A 24,853-nucleotide genomic window follows, 5' to 3' on the forward strand; every position below is an offset into this window, starting at 1 on the left:
TGAGATATGGGTTGGGAAAGATTTATTGGAATGCACACTGAGAGATTCTGACAAACCTGCATGCTAAACTCAAAGGACTCAATACACACACACGCAAAACCTCACAAATGCATATATAATCCCAGAGTTGTGCACTCTGAACAGGACAGAGGCATTTCTTCACACACACTTACCAGTGATAGGCACTTATGGGGCAGCGGGAGAGAAAAGAGTTGTTTAGTTCAGCATCAGCTCAAACACACGGGCTCTGTAGTACAGCTGATGGGGTGATATGGACTAAACATGTTTACAGAACACAACTACAAGACACTAAGACGAGGGGGAGCACAAACAAAGCCACTCTCTACATCACATCCAGACTGGTAGAGTTTTGCATTTTCTCAGGCACCTCAGATTTCACTTTAGTTGTAGTTTTTGTGGAGATGCAGAAGCCACATCCACATATTTATATATATATATATATATAGGTCCGCAAAAGACACCTCTGAATATTATCAAATGCACAGGAATTGAAACGACAGGAAATGATTTATAAGCAAACCCCGTCGATTCTCGAGAACAAAGACAAGTGCACTTTAAGTGTTGCTTCTACACAGCCTTGGCCTACATCTTGACAGAACCACTTGTAAAGTTTCTGAAGACTTTGATGATCATTATTCGGTCACATCTTATAAGGGACTGTAACTTTTCTTCATCTCAGATGTCAGAGAGACGCAGCTGTTTGGATGAAGTGTTGTCTTCTACATGTCAGCTCTGTCTCTGCCAGAGTCGTGGCCTAAGGAGATGTTTTAATACCCCACCATCATCATCATCATCATCATCATCATCACACCACTGTAGACAATGCCTCTCTTGCTTGTTCTGTCATGTTAGCTCTATGCTAGCATCTGACACTGTTAACCCAGATGACTGGAGTTCTATTAGGTTTACGTGTAAGCTGTCAGTTTAGTTTCAGCATCATCCCACGAGCTCCAAGAACACTCATAATGTCATGTGGGTGCTGCAACAGTGTGTGTGTTTGATGAGGGTTTGTTAAAACACACAGATTAGGGATTCTCAGTTGATTCTGCTTCCAGATTTACACTGAGCATCCAGTAGTCCTTAAAATGTTAATTAACGTGAATCTTTTAATGATTAATTATTAATATCCCTTGTGAAAAAGACACTTTAGCATACTTTTAAGAAGACTACTGTACTTATTATGGAAATACTATCCTTTAAAAGAACATACAGTACATGCAAACTGAAAGTACTGTTATGTTTTCTGACACTTAATTGCATTTTAATTTAAATTAATTGAAAACATTATTGTTTAAATGTATATTAAATGCAATTAGTTGAACTTCAGAGTGTTTTTGACCCATTTAGTAGGACTTCAGTACATCTTTATTTGTAATTTCATAACTTCGGTTGTCTTTGAAATCTGGTTAAAATGTTGATACACTAAAATATACTTCATTTCTATTGAAATATGTCATTTGTATTGGTAATCACTCATTTGTAATGATGTAATGAGGAAGTTAGTGCATGTAAAATGTTTAAATTGTTATTTTTTTATATATTAACTTGAAATGTAACATCAAATAACACTAGAATTCTAATCAAAATCTTTAAATGTACTTCAGTTTGTTAGTCAACACATCAAAAGTGTACTTCTTTAAAGCACAACAAAAGATACAAAAAATTAAAACATAATTAAAAACGCTTTTTAAAGCAAACCGACAACAACAAAAAAGTTAATATTACAAACAATTAAAAATAATTTGACAATTACAAAGTGCACTTTTTTTTCTGCTGCCTGTGACCTGTCAGAGATGCAGCTCTTTTTTGACTCACAACCCACCAGAAAAGAAACTCTGGAATATAGAGTTTGTGTGTGTTTACTTTAAATGACCAAAATTGCTAAAAGTCCCCAAGTGTGCTAAATCTGACACAACCTCTCCTTAGGGACATATATAGTTTTATTTTAAGGATAGTGTTTGGGTTCATCTGTAGTAATTATAATTAGCTTTATATAAAAACAATAATAATAATAAAAAATAAAAATAAACTAAGTATGTCCTCATTGTGCAAATGTGTGTGTCCACCGTAGCAGAAGCACAGTCTTCTTACTTTAGGTGAGTGGTGACTGTGGCTTCACTGCAACACACAGTCATCACTAGTCGCCTCATGAGACATTTGTAACATTCTGGGATTTGAATCTTTAAGCACAGCAGTTCTCGATCCATTCCTACAGGCTCCCTTGACTGCATGCTTTGGATGTGTCTGACAGAACTTGTTAATAGTCCATCAACTGAACCGGGTGCTTCAGTTCACTGTGCAATACAGGAGGAGCCGTGGAAATGACTGAAAAACCCTGTTCTATGTAACACAACAGGAACATGGTGGGGGGCTACATGAGTGATGCATGCTGGGTAATGAAGGTCTATATGTGCAGCAGGAGTCCTCAGCTCAATTCAGTTCTCTTTTGAAGGAAAACTCAACCTGAATCAAACATTAACTCATGAAGTTATTTAACTAATTGGGGAGAAGAGTTTGCCTGGAAATATGGACGAATCAAAGACAACATGAAACTGTGCTTCTATAGCGTAATGTATTATATAGGGCAGGGCTTGATTTTAATCATTGTGATTTGATCAGATTGGTCTGTGATAATGTTGGTTATTATTATTTCCTTGCTCACACCTCCTTTGTTATGGGAGGTGAAGAAAGTGAACACATCTTGATGAAATACTATATTTTTTTTTTACCTGTAATACGTAGGGATGCACAATATTGGATTTTGCTGATATCCGATACACCTATAATTTTCAACTAATTTTGGCCGATTGTCGATGCCGATACCGATATATAATTATTTTTAAATTTTGGTTAGTTTTTAACAAGAACTTATTTGTTAGAATTAAATAAACGATAAAGCTATTTTATAATTTAAAATAACTATAAATAAACTATAGATATTAATCACTGCATATTTCTTTTTTCTCAGAAAGATGCAGTGGTGACCATAACATTTTATTTTATGATTTAACATTAACATGGTCTAAAGCAAAAGAGTTGTACAAATTCTAAAAATCTTCTAGAGCTCATAATTTGTTTAAAAATATAGCATATGATAAATTAATGATAAATCAGTATATATAAAATTATTTAATTAAAGTGTCATGTTTGTGAATTTTTTTTTTTCATGTAAGCTTATGACCTTTCACTCCAAACATACTCATGATTTTATGGCATCAATTACTGCTTTATTTAATAAATACAGTCTAAATATTATTGTGTATTTTACTTTTATTTTATTAGAAGTAGGCCAACAGTGCCCCCTATGGAATTAAAACTCCTTACTGAGCGGGCATTATGACCTATCATACACCGAATGCGTCATTCTGTACATGCATTCTCAGTTAAAATGTAGCAATCCAAAACAGTGAATCTAATCATCATTCAGACAAAACTTTGCTTCAAGAATGAGCCACAATGCTGACGTGATCTAATCACATTGTTGAAATGATCAAACCCCTAGCACATGTGAGTTAATGTATCGGCAAGATATGTCTGCATAATTTTTCATATCGGGCCGATGCCGATATTTACATTTAAAGGCATTATCAGCTGATTCCGATATTGGTCCAATAATATTGTGTATCCCTAGTAACCTGCACTGATTTAATGTAATTTTAAGTAAGACAGTTAGACCTTTTGACATACAAAATGCAAGTAAAATGTATTTCATGTTGTCTTCGAGCCATAACACAGGTTGAACTGAATTGCTCTGTTGAGACTCCATTGATCCAGACACGGGCACACCATACACTGAATCCTCACCTAAGACAGCTGTTGGCACGAGAGGGTCATTAGGCACTGCAGAGAAACATGCAGAGTTATCATAAACAAAAACTCAAGAGCTGAGGATGTTCAGAAACTGAAATCAGTACAGGAGTCTTACTGCTGCGTCTGCACTTGAGAGTTTACTCAAAATTCAACAGAAATGCTGTGGGTGTGTTTTGCACGATCACACAATATTAGGTCATTAGTAATAATGTGAATCACAGAGGCACGTATAATTGCATTTAATGCGCTTGCATTGTGCTGGGCAAGATAGAGGTAAACAATCTTAACTACTGCTGTTATACAGCAAAAAGAAAATCTTATTACACACTAGTTCCTAAACATGCATCACTCTCTTTGTGTGGGCCGCTTTCGGCTTTGTGTGTGTTTTGGGTTTTACAATGTTCTCCTACACATATCAAGTGGAAGTTTCAAAATCCTCAGACAAGCTCGATATGATTCTATAATGTTCCATATTGTCAAAAGTCAAGCCCGAAATATATTTGATTTTATACGAGCTGTTGAGTCATTCTGGAGGACTTATACTCACAGCGGTTGCTGAAGTTGTGCGAGTCCATGAAGGTGACGGACATGGGCTCCTCAGCGTGCAGAGTGCTCTGGTCTGCATAACTGCGATCCATGGAGTTGACCATGTGCGTCATCTCCTGACGGGTGTTTCCGATGGCGTCCTTGCGCTTCTTGGCGAGCTTCCTGATAACCCAATTAAAGACAGAATCATTAAAGGTCTGTTACTCCAGAAAACAGCATCCCTGCACCCTTCAGCCCACCCAAAGCACCCACATGTAGGAATAAACAACAGACAGGAGAGAGAAGAAGGGATGATCCGATAGGAAAGCTTTAGTTCCATGGTAAAGGACAACTTTGAGGAAACTTTTAGGAAATACTTGCAAATTAGTGGATGTGATTCAGGGAAATAAAACCATGGCTGTTCAAACTGCAATTAGAGCTGAACATGTTTTACTGTCAGAAGAGCTACTTTGTTACAAAATATATATATAAATAAATAAATAAATAAATATAAATATAAATATATATATATATATATATATATATATATATATATATATATATATATACTATTATTATTATTTTTTTGTGTCAGTGCAGATCATTTTTTATAAAATTAAAAATTTTATTTTTTTTTTTCGTTTTGCATAGACATTTGTAGAAAGAGCTTTTGTATGTTGTGATGTATGTGACAACATTAAAACTGCAGAAAATGTTCTTAATCAGACATTTTTTTTTTTTCATAAAGAGCTGCATGACAAAATGTGATATAAACTTATGTGCTATTAACCTAAGATTAATGTGTCAAATCATTTTCAATTATTTTGAAGCATATTAAGGCTGTTCTTTGTAGTTAGAGAAAATACTGCAAAAATATTTAACTTCTGTAAAATGTACATTCCAACATGAATGATATGGAAATCTAAAGGAACGGTTTAAGGGCTTCATTGTACAAAATGCCATCAAGAACATCAAAATGAACAAAGTATGAGAAGTGAGCTCTGAATTTTTTGCATTATCTTATGCACTTTTGCATCTTGCCTAAAGCAAATCGGTTTTGTTTTAAGGATGATTAGACATCTGTAAACAAGACTAAATACTGATCAAGTCTTTTTTTGCAGTTAGTGTTTTTCCATGTCTGTGTCGGTTTTTTAGGTTGTTTGTGTATTCAAGAAAGCAAATATAGAACCAGTCTGAACTAAAAAAAATGCATTCACTTTTCATGGTTTTATTTTTTTTTTAAAGTGTCATGTCATGTGATGAAATGCAATGTGGAGCTGTGAAAGATGATTTGTAATGCAAATGATTTACTTATTTTCTATTTGTTACAAGATTTCTATGCTCTTTCGACAAGAATAGATAAAAGCAGGAATCTCTTGATATCTGACTGAGGTTTTGTAGAGATGTCACAATAACTCTAGGAAAGCCATCAAAGCAGCGCTCGAGTCACCTGCTAGATTGAGCTGCAGACTAAAGGCCAACCGAGAACACGAGAGAAACACCGCTTCACCAAATGAATGAACAGATGAGTATGTGAGGATGAGAGGTGGACGGAGACACGGTGAGTAACTATTCCACACACACACACACAAAATAAAACCTAATCCCCCGCCCCCCCCAAAAACAACAACAGACGAATAACAGACACAAGTGCAGCATTCTTTTTTCAAATAACACCGCTTGGATGTGACCCTCGCCGAGCATATCCATTGTCCATGAACTACTGCAATGCAAAGGAACGTGATTGGCCAAAGCGATTTGTGTTTTCACTTGAAAAAAGGATACTGCATCTTTAAAAGACTAAGAGGACTAACAATAGACAGAGACCAGAGAGCCCTGCATGTAAGTCACCGTTTTGCTTTTGCTTTGGTCTGAGCGTCTCTGTTACTTACAGGTAATATGAGTACGAATAGTAGCTCCTCCTGGCGAGCGAATGAGAAACAGCACAAACAGATGAAGAGATATTGGTGAGAGCAATGTGGGAATCAACCGTACCAGCATAAGCAACAGATACCTAGTCAACAGCAGTTCTGATGGAAGCTTTTAGCCTGATTTCTGTCGCCCTCATTGGTGGCATTCATTAAAACATGCATGACTTGTACATTTGCGTGCAATTAGAAACCCTATTTAACTGACAGTCGTCTGTTAGGAGGAGGAAAAGAAACAAAACACAATCAGAGCATGCAAAATCTCTGGTTCTTCAATTTCATCATGCATTTGAGGCGCTCTGACTTGCAATAAATCTTGTAGCACAGATGATTTAAAAATATTAAAAAAGCCGTTTTTAAAGAAAAGAAAATACATATGTGGAGCACAACCAAAAAAAAAAAAAAATAAATAAAAAAAAAAATAAATAAATAAATAAATAAAATGGTGCAAATCAAATCGGCAAGCTGCTGACTTCCTGCAAAATAAGCAGCGTCAATGACCACTGTTTTAAAGATGCAGTATCTTCAGTTTGACCGGAAAACATTGATAATCCATTGCTCAGTTAGAAATGAGCCGTTTATATTTATTGCTGTGTGTCGAGGTTCAGTATAAGCACATATTAATTCATTTGAACAGGTTGGCAAAACTCACAAAAATGGAGTCACAAACTAAAGGTCCCACATCTGTGAAATGTGTTTAAATGTGTTTAACAGTGCAGTACACTCCACCTAAATAAAGTCTGGTTAGTAAAACAAAAAATCATGATGTCCATACATGAGATGAAGACTTATATACTGCTCACTTTATCTCAGTAAGACCACCTAATATCAGGCATTCTGCTTGTGGAATAAAGCAATCATGGGAGACAAATATGGTATTTCTACAAAAGCAGGACCAGCCAGAAGCTTTTTCCTTTGTGTCACAGCTGTCAGTTTAACATGCCCTGTTGTATCTCTTCTTTAGGAAAATAAATGAAGGAGTGCACCTTCTTAGTACTACTGCACAGAATGAATGAAGTATGGATGAGGATGAAGAATCAGCCTAATGGTGGTGGGCCAGGGTCCTTTACTGGGATCTGAAGCCCATTCATGAGAAAAAAATAAAAATAAAAATACATAAAACAAAAACCAATTCCCCCACAGCTTGATTTGCTCTGGATCTGCACTGTTTGTTAAGGAGCACAATGAGCTTCCCTACATAAACCTCACTATCTATTATGTTCTACCAAATGTGAGTCCTAAGAGACAACCTTTAGGCCTAATAACATTATAAAAAAGAGCTTGTGTAAATTATACCAGCTAATGTTTCCAGCCTGGTCCGTTATGAGCATTAATATGTGTTTGCACATGAATGGCAGTGCTGTTCAAGAAAACACCACATGATGGAGCCATTAGACAGAAGCAGCAAGAACTGCTGAGAGAGAGAGAGAGAGAGAGAGAGAGAGAGGGGAGTGGCTTGAGTTTGTCAGGTGATCTGGAGGAGGTGGATGTGCACATAAAACACCCCCATCAAAACAATCACATCTTACTGCTGCTGCAACTCGTTTACAAAAGCTCATCTGAACAAAACAGCTCGTCCTGCTTTAGACATTCACTAACACATCTACTCCTTCATCTCACAAATATCAAATATTCTCTGGTGTATCCTGTGAATGTTCACTTCACAGACACACTCTACAGTGCTACACTGTAACACTTTCATTCATCTTTTCAGCAGAATAATGCTGATTTCATGTGCGAGTCAGTGTTTGGCTGCTGCTGCAAGCTCTCTCAAAACCGGCCTGTGTTTCCACACACTTCAGGATCAAACAACAACCAAATAATAATAGACATAAATGACTACTATTACTAATAATCTGCCCACAAATATATGTGCCAGTACATATACACAATAATAATAACAATAATGTACACATGATATTTGTTAATAATGTTTTTAGGCAGATGTGGCAAATAAAGCTGCTGTATACACTGTGCAACGTGACATTTAAAAAAAATCAGCAGACATTTTTTTATCCAAATGCAGTGCATTCAGATTTCTCAATGTACAAGTACATGAATTCTCTGGAAATCAAACGGTTCCAGCACTATGTTCAAAAGTTTGGGGTCAGTAAGATTTGTTTTTTTTTTTCCTCTCTGAAAACAGCGAATACTTTAGTTCAGCAAGTATGTTTATAATATTATATTTATAATCTATAATCTATAATCCGTTTCAAATAAACTCTGTTCTTTTGAACTTTCTATTAATCTGTGAATCCTGAAAAATAAAACGCATTACAGTTTCCACAAAAATATTGAGCAGCACAACTGTTTTCAACATTGGTAATAATCAGAAATGTTTCTTGAGCAGCAAATTAGAATATTAGAATGATTTCTGAAGATCATGTGACACTGAAGACTGGAGTAATGATGCTGAAAATACAGCTGCGCATCACAGAAATAAACTACAGTTTACAACATATTCACACAGAAAGCAGCTGTTTTAAATTGTAATAATTTTACAGAAAAGACTACTTTCAAAAAGATTTAAAAATCTTACCGACCCCAAACTTTTGAACAGCTGTGTGCATTTGAACGTGTGTGTACTTTATGTTTAAATTATGCCTCAAATTTATAAAACACCACCAGATACAATAAAATGTTCACATCAGTAAAAAAAAAGGTTTGTAAATGGGCTAAATAATGAATTGAAGGCATCTGTTAGGTGGATAATAAGATTCCAGAACAAGAAATTGTACATGTGCGGGTTTGCTGTATGTGCATCTGATTCTCTTTTAATGGCTTTAATTGAGATTTCGTCTTGTTACGCTGGAAGGCAGAGGCTGGGGAAACAAGCGGCCCCTGGGTGGCGTGTAGTTGACAGCGGTGGAGATGGGGCCCCTGCGGCTGCTCCCTGGGTGCTGATGATGTGATGAGATGGCAGTGGAAGGAGGATGTTGGTGTGCTCTTGGGCATTTCAAGAGCCAACACAAACGTACTGTAACGGCACACATTCACAGAACCTTACCTCTTCTTCACCAGCAGGATGGCCATGAGCACCAAGAGAATGAAGACCAGCACGGCAGCACTGATGCCGGCAATTTTCACCACTTGGTCAGTCTGTTTGGCCGGGTCTGGAATTACTTCCGGCTCCTCTGTGGCCCCTGAAGAGAAAAAGCAAATCTTTTAAATGTAACGTTCCCTCATATAAATGCTAACCTGGAGCCATTGCTTAGCAGTTTGTGCACATGCTCCAATGCAATGAGATGAGATGCAAGCTCAAATTCAAAATATGACCAATCATTATTATTATTTTTTCCTACTAGGAAGCCAAAATAGTACCCACAAAACCAAGGTCATCAGAATAAATGATATTTTTGCCATTAATGCACCTGTTGCAACTGTTTCTACAAGATCCTGTTCCAGATGTACTTCTAAACTCAAACATCACGGAAGTCTTATGACCACAACATGAGCTTTATTTGTTGCTGGTTTACACATGCCTAAACGTCTCACAAACTGCCATCAGTCTGCTGTGTGATATCTTTCTCTCGCTGCCAAAGCATAACAGAATGGGATGAAAATGACTGTCGGATATGTTTCTCCAAACATTGGCAGACAACCACAGTATCATTCCATTGTTGAACGCTAATATTATTACCTGGCATGAATAGAACACAAAAATGAGTCTGCTCTAAAAATAAATGTATGAAACAGTTCAAAGAGAAGATGCTGCCTCTGAGCACAGCCTAAAGAACAGAGTGTGAAGGATACGATGTTGAGATAAACAGAATGTTAAACCTCTGGGACTCTACAAGCTCTGTAAACACGAGTGAAGCCATCACACTATACAGTGTATTCTCCAGGCCTGTTAAAATCACACTGCAGCAGAGAACACTGTCAATCCACTGATTTTAACACTCAAATGCAGATAAGGGAATTCTACGTGAATGCATGAATGGCTGTGGAGCGGCATGGTGTGTCTATCTGTGGTGGTTTAAAATACAAACTGATTGGGGTTCCCTTGTGAAAAAAGAAGCATGTTTAATTGTACTGAATGTGCACTTGTGAAGTGTATCTCAAATCTTGAAGGATTTTTTTTTTTTTTTGTTGGTAAACTTTACATACAGACAATACAGTTTTATTGAAAAAATAGGCCAATTAAGGGCACTTTCATGACTATTACTTTGTATTAATGTAAAATAATCATTTTAACATTAGTCTATTATTTGATACCACATTTAAAGTTAATATATTTTAAATGTGTAATTTTTAGGGATACACAGTTGTATCGGCCAATAATCGGTATCAGCCAATAAAAACAATTATCTGCCAATTTGTTTAAAAACAGCCAATCATCAGGGCTGATTATTTCCTGTCAGTCAAAAGAAGAAAAAGAGGGTGCTTATTTACTGTTAATTACATATGCATGTTTGAATAAATCTGTCATGACGACAAGTTTTTCATCAAGTTTTTGAACCTTATGTGCTGTTGAGTTGTATACTAATGTTTTTATTTGAGTGTGGTTATTATATCTGAAAATAAGTAGCATTGAATATAATAGTGTTTTTGTTCATTTTAGCCTCTAATGTTCCAAATGAGAGGGTTCCCTGTATAGTTTACAGCATTTTTAAATATTTTTTTTATTTTTTTTCGTAAGAAAACCAAATTATCGGTATCAGCAGATATCATTCCTAATAACTGCTTATCGGTATCAGCCGAGAAATTCCATATCGGTGCATCAGCAATAATTACAAATATATTTAAATACATGACACAATAGTTCCATGTCTAGTTTCAATAGAAAAGACATGGAAGTATATTTTTATTGTAAATTTGGCTGTATACTGGATGTATAACCATATTTCAAAGATAATAGAAGTAATTATGGAATAATGTAAAAAAAAATACTATTTACTATTATTTAATTATGTCATCCTGGTATTGGGACTCACTCTCTCGTTTCATACAAACACAGCTGCTGCCATTTTGTCATGATTGTTTTGTACACTGTAATCTAACTAACAAACTGGTAAAATAAAAAAATAAAAAAAAATGTCTTAAATCTTTTATCGCCATAATTATTTATGTGGTGAAATGTTGTGTAATAAGTGTATGACTGTACCGTATCCCTTAAATATTTTTTGTGTCTAATTATTTACTTATGTGGCAAGTAGCTATGTAATAAGAGGGATAATGTACTTCTAGTCGGTTGATATTGCAGAATAACCCCTCCATGTCCTGATCACCCTGTCGGGGGTTATTCTGCAAATATCCCTTACATAAAGTTCAATGTGAATAAATTATTTTGTGTTTGTATATTAAGTTTACACAGCAAGTAACAAGAACTAAAAAGCAGACAATTAAATGTTTAATAGTCATTACCTGTATGACAACTAAGTGGTACAAACCCAGTATTACTTAAAAGTGGTGTGTCGCAGAGCTTCTGCTCCAGTGTAAATGTACTGCAGTGGTGCTTTGGGTCTGTAACCCTGTCAGAAATACATCACTGCCAACTGAAATACTTCTCACACACCGTTCTAACAGCAAAACTATCATTATGGCATCTACGCGTATTGATCCGAAGCGCTGCTGAACTCCAGCTCAGTGCATATGACATTTATGGTGGTCTGGATGCTGACTTCACTCATGGCTTTGCCTGTAAATGCCGCATTGTGTGATCTGTCTGGGCGGCAGGAGTAAATGGATCTCTGGTATGTCCTGAAGCTCTACTATAAGCTTTTAAGAGTGATAAGGCAATGACCCGCTGACATGGGCCTCTTAAATAAAGCCATCAGCTGTACTCTTCTGCCTCTGGATCTGTGGGGCAGCTTATTTCTACCCAACAATAACACTCAAACAAAAGCCAAGCCCCCGTCACATGGCTTCTCTATTCTTTACAACACATTTGGGCGAGTGAGCAGCCTGGGGTGAAATGGCCAAGACGCAGATCACTGCTGCCCTAATGCACCGGTCCTTCATCATCAAAATACTCTCTTCCTCTTCCTTCACTTTAAGCACTGATCACATGAGTGCTGCGTTAGCTTCAGATGACCTGTCCGCATGACACAAATACCAATGAATGTCAAAAACACAAATATCTCTGTCAATAACAAATAACCCAGGCACAATCAACGGGACAGATATGAAAGCTCAAGCACTCTTATTGGCAGCTGAAAGCACTACAGGACTGGGGAATCAGCAGGTTTTGTTCTGCTGCCACACTACATTTGATTTTTATTTTCCCTGCCAACATTTCCACCTATCACACAAAGATGTTATTTTATTTTTTAGCAACATAGTTTTGTAAGTTTTTTTTATATATATATTTTTTTATAGATAATTTATAACAATCTTTTTTTTTGTCTCATAGTAACAATTTTAATACTTAATATTTTTGAAAACTCTGTGACAGTTATAACAGCATAAACAATGGAATTAAATTCTAAATGTGGAATTACATTATTACTTGTTACTCAGAAATCCAAAACATCTGAATTGATTTCTGTAATTACCGTTTAGTGAAGCAAAATAAAGGAGTTTCTGGAAATGCATTAAATCATAGGTCTTCAACCCAAGGCATTAAACATTCAGCTATTTTAGAATAGAAAAATCATTTTACATATAGTGGCAGTATTGCTACAACTGTGCATACATTTGGTTAGAAAATGATTATTTCCGATTATTTCTGACACATCACAATCTGGCTTTGATGTCATGGTTTAGTGTGCTATATCCATATGATCTTCTAAATGCAATCTGCAAACACTGACATCATCACAACATGGCACAAACTGATTGGCATCTGCTGATGCTGCAGCCAATGAGCTTGCTGCTTAACTTTGAAATAGTTTGGTTTAACCTGTTAATCTGCATCCCCCATTTTGGGGCTCACAGCTGAAAATGACCTACCTAACTTAAAACTGTAACAGTTCCTGACTTCAGTGTGCTACACACACAATTTTGGCGTCTTTGGAAAGAAGACTCTTTGGGCTTTACCCTCCATCATCCGGAGTTTATAATGCTCAAAAAGATAAAAAGTTATAGACACTGAAGTGCCTTGAAAAAAATTGTATCAAACTGATTTTTTTTTATTTCATATAAAAATACATGAAATCAGTCCTGGAGCAATCCAGAAAAGTAATAGGTTGAAAGTCACATGTCTCAAGAGTTTCTATTTCAAATCTGAAGAAGATACCATGAAAAATTCGATTCTGAAACTATGTCTAGTCCCCCCCCCCAACTGTTTGAGGAAAAATATTTACTAAATGTATTGAAGGGTTCTACAAACTATTTTAGTCATTAAACATACCACAGCATAGTTATTCAATTATAAAACAATAGACAGGATCTTAGACATCGTATAAGTGATTTATTTGAGCAATAGAAAAATACAATATGAATAATTTGAGTATTAAAAAGAAATAATAATAAAAAAAGAATTAACTATGTATGCCAATTACAATACATTCACATTGATAGATGCTCATATAATCATAATCATATGCCGATAATCATAGGCCGATGGACTGTTAAGTCGTGGCCTAATGGTTAGAGAGTTTGACTCCTAACCCTAAGGTTGTGGGTTCAAGTCTCGGGCCGGCAATACCATGACTAAGGTGCCCTTGAGCAAGGCACCAAACCCCCAACTGCTCCCGGGCGCCGCAGCATCAATGGCTGCCCACTGCTCCGGGTGTGTGTTCACTGCTGTGTATGCGCACTTTGGATGGGTTAAATGCAGAGCTCCAATTCTGAGTATGGGTCACCATACTTGGCTGTATGTCATGTCACTTTCACTTTTTTTTCACTTTCATACAGATGGTAATCATACAGATGCACCATATAGTCAATAATCACACTCTATTCACATAGACCGCATTCACACTGATAGTTGTGATTACACAGTAATCACACGCTGATGTGCGCTCATACAGATGGTAATGATGCAGATACAGCCACATTCCCCACAAAACACACACACATATGAAAAATGTTGAAAAAGAAAAAAAAAGAAAGAATTGTCTGTGCAAAAAGTCAATCGCTAAGTAACGCCCCCATCATATGACAGGTGCGTCACGATCCGTCACGAGAGAGCTACAGAATTCAAATAAACAATATTCCGCGTATCTTTTACCTTTTTTTAGCGAATGGTCTCATTCTGTTTGTGACACTGTATGCTACAAAAACATGCTGTTTTTTACTACCAAGATGCAGTTTTTTTGAGCTTAAGTTATTCCATAATGGATACAAACAATACTGTCCCCGAAGAAATGAAACGTAAACAAAGGAATTACCATCCATATTACAACATTATTCCTTTACTATTCTTAAAAAGCTCATACAAAGTCAATATTTAATGGATTTCTGCTGGATCATTATGTTCATGTACTGTGTTTGAGGGTTTATTCTTTTCTATTCTCTTATAGACATCTTGCAATTGTTACCTTAAAGAGTTATTTCTACCTGATTTAATCTGTAAAATAGTTTTGTTTGTATAAATCAAATCAAATAATGTATTTAGTGATGCTGGTTATTTAAAAAAAATAATTCCTGTGGATAAATGCAATCTATAACCCTGTCCCTCTCACCCACATGATGGAAAAGCAAAGACTGTAACCTTACTGGCAATCACTTTTGACACTTGAGTTAAAAGGTGATTAATCGGTGCTGCAGTGTGGTTTTAGATGCAGGCCTGTATTGGTTCAGACACCGAATTTTGCCCTCTGCCAGAACACTTCTGTTTCTGTCAGCTCTTATGAGTCTGATCTGAGAGAAAAACACTAGGAGCAATTCAATGGAAATTGGATTACGTCCATTTTGGAGATAAAATTCCATGCTTAAAAACAAAAATGTATTTTTGTTGCTAAACAACACATGACGTGGGCTATATCTAATCCGTTCTGGGAGTGCTCTGAGCTGCAGGCAGACTTTTATCATTCGATTTCCTGCTGGAAAAACAATTAATGAAGAGCCAGAGGAGGAAATAATGTGCAATAACTCATGGCCGAAGGTACTGTCATTACCACAACAGCACATTGACAATATATACATATATGCACATCACTACATGCAGGAAGAAGAAAAAGAAGAAGAAAAAAAAAAAACATTCAGACATCTAGCTGGACAAAATGCCATGTAAAAATGTACAAGAACACTTCTGGGTTGTGATATTAAAGGGATACTCCATCCCAAAATGAAAATTCTGTCATTAATCACTTACCCTCATGTCATTCCAAACCCGTAAAAGTTTTGTTCGTCTTCGGAACACAATTTAAGATATTTTGGATGAAAACAGGGAGGCTTGAGACTGTTCCATAGACTGACAAATAAATTACATCATCAGAATAGTCCATCTGCCATCAGTGATTCAACCGTTACGTTATGATGCGACGAGAATACTTTTTGTACACGAAGAAAACAAAAATAACAACTTACACAGAAGAGCGTACGGCATCTGCGTACTGTTCAGAATTGCCAAAATGGCGCTACGCTGATTTGGAGAGACACAGAGGAGAGGAATTGTTGAATAAAGTCATTTAATAAAGTTATTTTTGTTTTCTTTGTGTACAAAAAGTATTCTCGTCGCTTCATAACGTTACGGTTGAATCCCTGATGACAGATGGAGTATTCTGACAATGCTTTTCATACTTTCCTGGACCTTGACAGTGTTATTTATTTGGCAGTCTATGGGACAGTCTCAAGCCTCCCTGTTTTCATCCAAAATATCTTAAATTGTGTTCCAAAGACGAAATAAGCTTTTACGGGTTTGGAACGACATGGGGGTAAGTGATTAATGACAAAATTTTCATTTTGGGATTGAGTAACCCTTTAAGGATCAAAAAATACAATGCTTGACCTGATGACACTAACTCCTTTGTGAGTACAATCCTGAAGCAGACATATAAAACAAATCGGCTGCAGTTCCTTAATACTACAGGGATGACTGCTGAACAATAAAAAAATTGCTTGGTAGTTCAAAACTTAATCCAAAATTATTTTAAAAGTATATAGAAATATTATTAGAAATGTGCTTACTAAAATAATCCTAACAGTCCCGAGATATGGTATGACAGGTGTGTCTCAACATTACATTATACTGTTGTCCTCTTCTCCAGTTTCAAAGTGTTACTTTAGAGCCAAAGCAGCACAGCATCACGGCACATGGGCAGATTAATGTCAAGCACTTCCAGCCTCCTGTTACTGTGGGCATGGATTATTCCTTCTTTATTTTATTAGCTGTGTTATGAAAGGCAGTGAATAGCTTTGTCTTCAAAGTTATCACTCTGTTTCTAGCAGGACTGAGCAGTACTATTGCCAGCTCTCTACCATCAATTTCAAAATAGAATTATTATAATTTTACCACTTCTGTATCAGCACATTACCGCAAACTGATATTTTTATAACTATAATTTTTGCAGTACACTGGTGCTCTGCAGTCATTCAAGTTTTTTTTAAGCTGCAGACTTGCTGAAACAACATTTAGTTCCTCTGTATGCATGTATATGGCTGAAATGACAATAGACTTGACTCTTGAACTATGATCTAAAAGTGTTCTTGTGTAAAGCAGTGTCACATATTCAATTTCAAAACTATCCACACATTCCAGACTGTAAAATCTGCCAAATTAATATACACAAGTACGTGCAATCCATTTCCACTTGAAGGAAGGCAAAATGATGAATGATGGTCAAGCTTTTGCTTGGCTTCTTTTGGCTTTACCTGAATTTGTCCATATTATCAGAAACCGTCCCACTGCATTTACTAAAATTGCTTTTCTATAACTCAGAGCACACAAATCCAATCATCATCAGACTTCAGATAACAGAACTGAACCTGCTCTTACATTATAACATCAGAGACAGAGAGAGATTAGAAGGAGACCGACTGGAGAAATGTATGGTGCAATAGATGCATGCTTTAAATTTGAAGGGCTTACCTTTAAAAGCCAGTTTCAGACACTGCGTTTTACTTTCCTGAAACAAAAACAAGAACAATTTACAGTTAATTCTCAAAACTCTATTAATAGCAGATCAGAAGCACATAAAGATGTGGAAACATATCAGTGCAAGTTGTGATTTTGAAACACTCTGACCTGCTACAGTCAAAACACTAGAAGGCCATATTTTCATTTTTTCAGGTGTAATTGACCTTGTGATCTGTTTAACAGTCAAACCATCACATGTATTGCAAAAGAATGCACAATGCTCCAATAAAAGGGCCTGAAGCAACACAAACGGCAGCTCAAGGACAGAACAGATCACATGACTGTGATTCTGTGTCAGTCCTGTCACACTCTCTCAGTCACTGCGTGTGTTTGTTCATTTGTCTTCTGCTGACCTTCTCCACGCTGCTGACTGCCTGAAAGTAGATGTTGTAGTTTTTGCGGGGTGCGAGGGGGGCATTCCAGTAGCCATGGTACGTCTTGTTGTCTCCCACGGTAAACGGCAGTGGTTCTGGGAGATTCCTGGGCAGGAGCTCCGCTGCGAAGTAATACGGCAGCCCGGCGCTGGCTGCGTTCTGATAGGACACCGGCTCACGGTAACACTCCCCGCCGCCGGCCTCCCGTCGTGCACGGTGCGGGTTGATCTCCCTCACAACGATCTGATAGGTGCTGTTGATGACAGACAGAACATGACAGCCAATCATGACTCAAGTCAGCGCTGCTATTTACATTTACACCAAGAAGGAAACGTCTCTCACCTTTCACCTCTCTCTACCATAATCATGCCCAGAAAATCAAAATGCCATCATTGTCTTTACACAAAATAATATATTTGGGATTATATCTTGCAATGCGAGCTGGGATATTCACCCTTAATCCATCTAAGCTCTTGTCAAAGGTGTTTCATTCATTCGGCTCTCTGTAAGTCTTCACTTACTGGAGACCGGAGGACAACATCTCCTCTATTAATGTGCTTCCTGTGGAAGCTTCTACACAAACACACGTATGTGCTCATCGGTCACTAAAGTCGATGGTGTGCCAATTAATTAATCAAATTAATAGCACATCAGTTTGGGCTGAGAAATTACTCCCCAAAAGATTGCGTAAAGCTGAGAAAAGCACTGAATTGACATAAAAGTAGCTTTAGAAAGAAATATTTTGATTCACCATAGAATGTGTTACATTTTACATGTTATACTGCAATGTGCATATTACACTGCAATGTGGCCATAAAACTGTTTTCAGAAGCTGCATCTGAAGTGACATTTAGGTTTATTTACAGACTGCTCAGAGATGGCATGAAAGCATTTGAACTGCAATTAGAATCGCGCAAATATCGCTATGAGATTAATGGGCTTTAAATGGGCATTGATGGGTTTAAAAGAACGCATACTGAAATATAAAATTTTTTTTTTTTTTTTAAATAAATGAAATTATACTATATGATACTAAATATGGAATTAAAACCACCAGTAGGTGGCAGCAAGTCACTGTCTTAATTAAAAAGTTATTAAATCACTCATTTAACTGATTTGTTCAAACAGTTGATTCATGTGACTGTCTTTATAAATGAATCACTGAATCATTGACTCTATTTGTATAAAAATGTGGGTTCATTCAATAACAAATCACCGGTGTTTTTTGCTTAGACACGCAACAGTTCTGCTGTGACTTTGTTGATTAGGCGAAAACAGGCAATTCTGACAAAATTGTGTGTAATATTTCACACAAAATTAACTTCTTGTTAATATTATATAAAACTTGAATAAAATCATTATCACATTTGCAATTGTTCAGACATCTGGGAAAAAAAAAAAACAGCACTCTCGCTTGTCTGGTATTGCTAAACTATATCATATGATATAAATATAAGACAAAAACAATTAAAAGGTAATTTTTGCCCTCATATATTGAATTTTAGGCTCATATAACTGCATTCTAATAGGCTTCATCATGCAGTCGGTTGTTGTTCTGCATCATGTTCATCATCAGTGTAAGATAACGGCGGATGCATTAAATGCCTTAATCATTTTAACACATTATTTTTTTCCATAATTAATCACACCAAATTAACGCATTAAATTGACAGCACTAATTTTTCCCTGAAAACATCTTGAAAAGACAGTAGAAATCATTCTAATTAGGATATCTCTGGGAAAACACTGTGCACTAATGTGCGTCACATCCCTGTTTCCCTTCACTTTCCCAGTGCTGTTTTTCTGCATTTTCCTTACTTCACCAAATTTAAACAATAAGTAAATAAGTCTCTCCTCCTCCTCCTCCTCCATCTGAGTGTGGCTGCAGGAATGAGTCTGACACAATGACAGCTAAATTACTGAAAGACTGTTTTCAAGCCCAGCTGTGACACAGAGCCTCAAACCAGTCAAACAGAGAGCAGAGAGAGGATGAGGAGGAGGAGGAGGAGGAGGAGGAGGAAGAGTCAGGCATGGCTCAGATCAAATAGGGATCTTTGTGCAAGTGTCGAAACGAATATTGAACAGCTGAAAAAGACAAAGACGGAAGAGGAGAGATAGAGAGTGGGGGTTTATGAGCAGAGAAACACAGGAAGTGAATATGGGAGCAGTAATGTCACCAGCAGCAGCGGCTCATTACAGCACCGAGAGGAAGTCTAATAACATCTGGAGCAGAGATGGAGGATATGAGGAGACTGAGGAGGCACAAACACACACCTGATAGGAGCTCCTTTAGCCTGGGCAGGTTTCAGCAGGACAGTGATGGTAGTGGCCGTCTCGTTCAGGGACGCCTCCGACCCATCGTACTCCTCTAGAGTAGGTGCTACGCAGACAGAGAAAGAGTGAAAGTGTCACCATTTTCCCCTTAATAAAATCACGTGTTGCGGAAGTTTCCCTGAAACTGTACTTTGTCGAGTAACAAGCTATTCACAATCTAAAGTAGTTGAGCTTCAGTCTGCTAGCCTTCTGCAAAACAAGTCTGCACAAAAACAATGAGAATCGTAAAATGCTTGACAGTATTAAACGTATAACACAGCATCTATACACTAAAATAAGCAAATGCAGTAACAGCAGTGTTTAGGACATGTTTAGCAGCTGCTAGGACATGAGTGACAACTTATGTTATATTAGTATTATTTACAAACTATTACAGTATTTATTAATATTTTAAATTAGCTTTTTTATATTTTTACTTTTCATTTTAGTTTTAGACATTTTGGCATGTGCTTTTGTCATCATTATTACTATTATTATTATTTATTTTTAGGTCTATTTAACATTGATGTGTTTTTACTTCATTTTAGTTTTTGTAATTGTAGCACTTTTCACTTTATTTATTTATTTTTTTTTTACTCAAAACACAGACCCCCTCCCTTCTATGCTTCTGTGAATAAGCAATGCTTATGTCAATTTGTCTTCCTCTTCTTTTTCAAAAGCCGTTTTTTGCTTTCCTCTGCCATGTATGATTTGTTTTCTTCACCTACACTTCTCTCACTCTCAACAAATCTAAAGTGATGGATTTCTGAAATGCTAGAAAATCATATTTCCCCTGATCATGTCTGTATTATATCTCAGAGCAGTGAAGTACGCAGTAGTGTAAAAGCCTGAGGCACAGGCGATGAGGTTACGCTCCTCATCGCTCATTAGCAAAACACAGAAAGATGCTTTAACATCTGGTACAGCTGATTGTGCTGAATGCAGCCTGTAATTTAAGATAGTTTCAAAATCAGGTGCAAATTAAAACATACAAAAAAACAAACAAACAAACAAACAAACAAACAGTACCATGTTTTTAAACTGTATCTTGGTTTCCACAAAAATATTGTGCAGCACAACTGTTTTCAACATTGATAATAATCAGAAATGTTTCTTGAGCAGCAAATCATCATATTAGAATGATTTCTGAAGATCATGTGACACTGAAGACTGGAGTAATGATTCTGAAAATACAGCTGCGCATCACAGGAATAAATGACAGTTTATAATATATTCAAGCATGAAACTATTTTCACTGTTTTGTAATGTATTTTTGATCAAATAAATGTAACTTTTTTCAAAAAGAAACCTACTGATCCCAAACTTTTGTCCAGTATAATATTTGTAAGTAAAAGTGAGGATCTCCACTTTGGTTAAGAACAATCTTGTCAATATGCAAAAATGGACATGAGCAAATGCAAAAATTCAGATTTCTGTCACCTTTTCCCATACCAACAGATACTCTCAGTCGTAGTAGATGAAATTCTCCAAGCATAATGTAGGTGACTATAGATATATGAGTATACATATTCACAACCAACTAAGAGTTTTCCCTGAACAAACTCCTGATTTGCTGCGTATTAATAGTTAGTAAGGTAGTTGTTTAATTCAGGTATGGGGTCGAATTAAGGGATCTAAAATATGGTCATGCAGAATAAGGCATTAATATGTGCTTTATAAGTACTAATAAACACTCAATATGCTAGTAGTATGCATGGTACTAAGCAACTAGTTAATAGTAAGAACTGGTCCTTAAAATAAATTGTTAGCGATACATGAAATATTGACACAGCACTACAGAGATGGGATCAGATTTGATCATGCACACCTGATATGTTGGTGGTGACGTTGAGTGTGGTTGGGGGTCCGTATCCCTTGCTGGTACTGGCCCGGATCAGGAACTGGTAGGTGGTTCCAGAATGCAGCTGTGTGAAGTTGTGACGTGACGTGTTCCACGGTAACGACACCAGAACAGGCGGCCGCAGCAACGGCACTGACGGGTCGAACGAATGCACGCTACTGTAGCTGATCTAGAGACAGCAGAAAAGAAGACAGCACTGCTGAAACAAATCTATTATATATAGGGACGGTTCATTATAAAATACAAAGATGCAAGAGAGTGTGTGCTTTTGATACACACAAACACATAAAACACAGTGGGATTGGAATAAGACACTGGCAGCATTACCTCATACTGGGTTATAATGCCGTTAGGCTCCAGAGGCTCTTTCCACTGCAGTGAGATCTTATCCTCCGACGGAGTCGCTTTCACAAACTCCTTAGGAACTGGACCAGGCACTACAGCACACACACACACACACACACACACACACACACAAGGAGAGAAATGAACACTCAACCAACACTAAAAGCAAGCAGAACTGGCTTCAGCAAGAGGATAACACTGGATGCTTGAGTGTCTCATTGAAAATCATTGTATTTTAAGCTAGAAACTGATATGTGTTTATGATGACCAGTGCTGATACCAGTATATGAGCAGAGGGACTGATGGGAGAGATGAGGCTGATATGTAGCACCGGAGGTATCACTAGACCCTTTCACTGGCGCATGAGCTGTGCTCCAATAAAACATTACTGATAAATCCTTATCTGACGATGAACATTACTGAATACAAACCCTGATGATATTTCAGCAATCATGTCATGCATGTTTGTTTGTTTTGTTTTGTTTTTAGCTAGTGATTTGTTTGTAAAAAGGTCTGAAATGGTTCATGATTCAATTTATTCAGACAGTTCGATCACAGATTGAACTGTTTACAGTGGTTTCTTACATTGAAATAGTAACAGGATACTTTATAAGACGAAAAAAAATAGCTGAATGGATTGGAGGAAACAAAACTGGCAAATGTTTTCAGTGAAGAAGCAGCTCTTTTTTGCTTACAAGTGACTCTGTACTTCAGGTAAAGACCATTTATATTCATATATCCAGAACATTATCAGGAAAAAAAAAGAATAAATATGGGGACAATGTTGAGAAGAGTACCAGTGAAAATCATGATTCTCATGATTCCTAAAACCCTCTGATGCAAAGGTTTCCGCTTCCATGAGTGAAATTAGCTTTGATGACAAATATATATTGTGCCTACATATGAATTTCTTTGCATAAGTAATATTAAATGGTGGCACAACATTAATTCTGTAACTGTGACTGTGAGACTGCTCACATTATAAGAACATGTTCGCTATCATATAATCATTCTGCAGGATAAAAAGGCCATTGACACAACACAAAAGAAGGGGGCAGGTATGATAGCACACTAGTAGGAGTGTGTCAACTCATCAAAACAAGAAAATGTTAGCTTCAAAAGTCATTTGCATATGTGCAGATGAAAACAAACGGAGTTCCTGATACCAGCGCACACCTAAACCTGCTCTGCCAGCATTCAGCCCATGGAGTCGCTGACGGTGGCCTTTATTGTGCTGCAACGCTATTCACATCAAGACGCCTGACAAAAAAATAAAAAAAGTTGTGCAAGCGATGTGCATGTCCCAGATGTGTCAAGAAATCACAGCAGCATCTTCACAGCATAACCCACTTATGACTGTCAGGTGCGCTTGTGTTCAACTGTTCAATACATTCCTGCCTTTATCCTTATTTGAATTATTTGCCTCGCTCATCTCATCTTCTGAACAAAAAAGTTATATTTATACATTCCTGACACGTCTTGATCTGTTTCTCCGTAAGAGAGAGGCTTTAACCGTCAGCGTAATCATGTAAACATTTTAAATGGGCCAATGCTACACTTGATCATTTGGACATATTGTCAGTCACCTGATCTTACAACATTTCAGCAGATCAGTGTGTTTCTGGCTGAGATGTGAGAGCTATACGGACAAAAGCACTGTGACACCTGACCATTATAGCAACAGGGACATTTTAAAGACATAGATATTAATACTTGCACCTATAACAGATTCCACTCTTCTGGGAAGGCTTTTCACAAGATTCTGGAGTGTCACAGCATTGTCCAAATGTTTTGGTAAGTAACTGGAAGTATGGGGCCGAGTCATTGTCACTGGAAGCCCAGAGCAGGAGTGTGTTTTAACAAACACAGGCTCTTCATCTCGCCATGTCACGCAAGGGCTGGTCTGCTCAAATAGCCAAAGTCACCGATACAATCTGAGATTTGTTTCTATTGCCAAACTGGCTTGTGCCAGCCACAACAGAGTCCAGAGCCACGTCACACTCCTCGTGTGCATGTTATCATACAGTGAGAATCAGTGATCATCTGCTCTACACAGCTGCGCTGAGGGATGTGGCATAAAAACACTGTACGGAAAAGAGCAAGTCTGCACACCTGGACCAGCAATTACAGCACAATCACATGACACACCAAATGAACCTGTACTATGACAAAACAAGCTCTAAAACAATGAAATAATTCTCATTTTAAGGCAAGACACTAGATGCAAAACAGGCACTGGTCAATTTTGAGCTATTCTGCTTCCATAACATGCCTTCTTTCAGGCTATATTCACACTGTCAGTGCTTGGGATTGACAACCGCATTTATTTACAGGTGTGAGTTTTGAAATGCAGTTTACAAGAGTCTCAAGTACTGACTGTAAGAACGTGCAACAAAAGTCATATTCATATTTGATTCATGTCTATTAGACTACTGGATTCATAAGTCAAAAGGTTAACCCTCTTCACCTGTAGTGTCTTTCAACCCACATGTCACTGTAATGTGATCTCATGCATAACACGCGCGGTTATTGGACATAAAGAGCTCATTTTCAAGATTAATGTAGAGAAATGCTCAGAAACTGATGATGCAGACCTGAACACATCTATCTCATATTTTGTATAACTTATGTTTTCAAACCATAAGAATGAAATGCCTTAGAAAAAGGCAAAATAACCAGTTTGCCCTGAAAAATAAATAAAAGTAGTGCTAAC

At 37.0% G+C, this 24,853-nt stretch overlaps 1 protein-coding gene across 18 annotated transcripts in view; it reads right to left on the reverse strand.

Annotated features, from left to right (window-relative positions):
* ptprk (protein tyrosine phosphatase receptor type K) overlaps positions 1 to 24,853 on the reverse strand; it is a 166,185-nt gene that overhangs the window by 16,460 nt on the left and 124,872 nt on the right. For 9 of the 18 annotated variants that reach the window (XR_006162704.1, XR_006162705.1, XM_042777257.1 and 6 more), the window contains exons 10-19: positions 22,123 to 22,232; positions 21,763 to 21,964; positions 19,896 to 20,001; positions 17,601 to 17,874; positions 17,200 to 17,236; positions 9,292 to 9,427; positions 6,249 to 6,278; positions 4,379 to 4,539; positions 3,826 to 3,861; positions 174 to 185 (exon numbers count right to left, since the gene is read on the reverse strand). Coding sequence is in view for 16 of the 18 variants with exons in the window: in XM_042777257.1 (XP_042633191.1) it covers positions 174 to 185; positions 3,826 to 3,861; positions 4,379 to 4,539; positions 6,249 to 6,278; positions 9,292 to 9,427; positions 17,200 to 17,236; positions 17,601 to 17,874; positions 19,896 to 20,001; positions 21,763 to 21,964; positions 22,123 to 22,232 (1,104 nt within the window). In the remaining 2 variants the exon portion in view is untranslated. The remainder of the gene's footprint in view (positions 1 to 173; positions 186 to 3,825; positions 3,862 to 4,378; positions 4,540 to 6,248; positions 6,279 to 9,291; positions 9,428 to 17,199; positions 17,237 to 17,600; positions 17,875 to 19,895; positions 20,002 to 21,762; positions 21,965 to 22,122; positions 22,233 to 24,853) is intronic. The other 9 variants (XM_042777266.1, XM_042777264.1, XM_042777262.1 and 6 more) reach the window with 5 other exon arrangements.

The sequence above is a fragment of the Cyprinus carpio genome, chromosome A20 (genome assembly GCF_018340385.1).
Source record: "Cyprinus carpio isolate SPL01 chromosome A20, ASM1834038v1, whole genome shotgun sequence".
Taxonomy (NCBI): domain Eukaryota; kingdom Metazoa; phylum Chordata; class Actinopteri; order Cypriniformes; family Cyprinidae; genus Cyprinus; species Cyprinus carpio.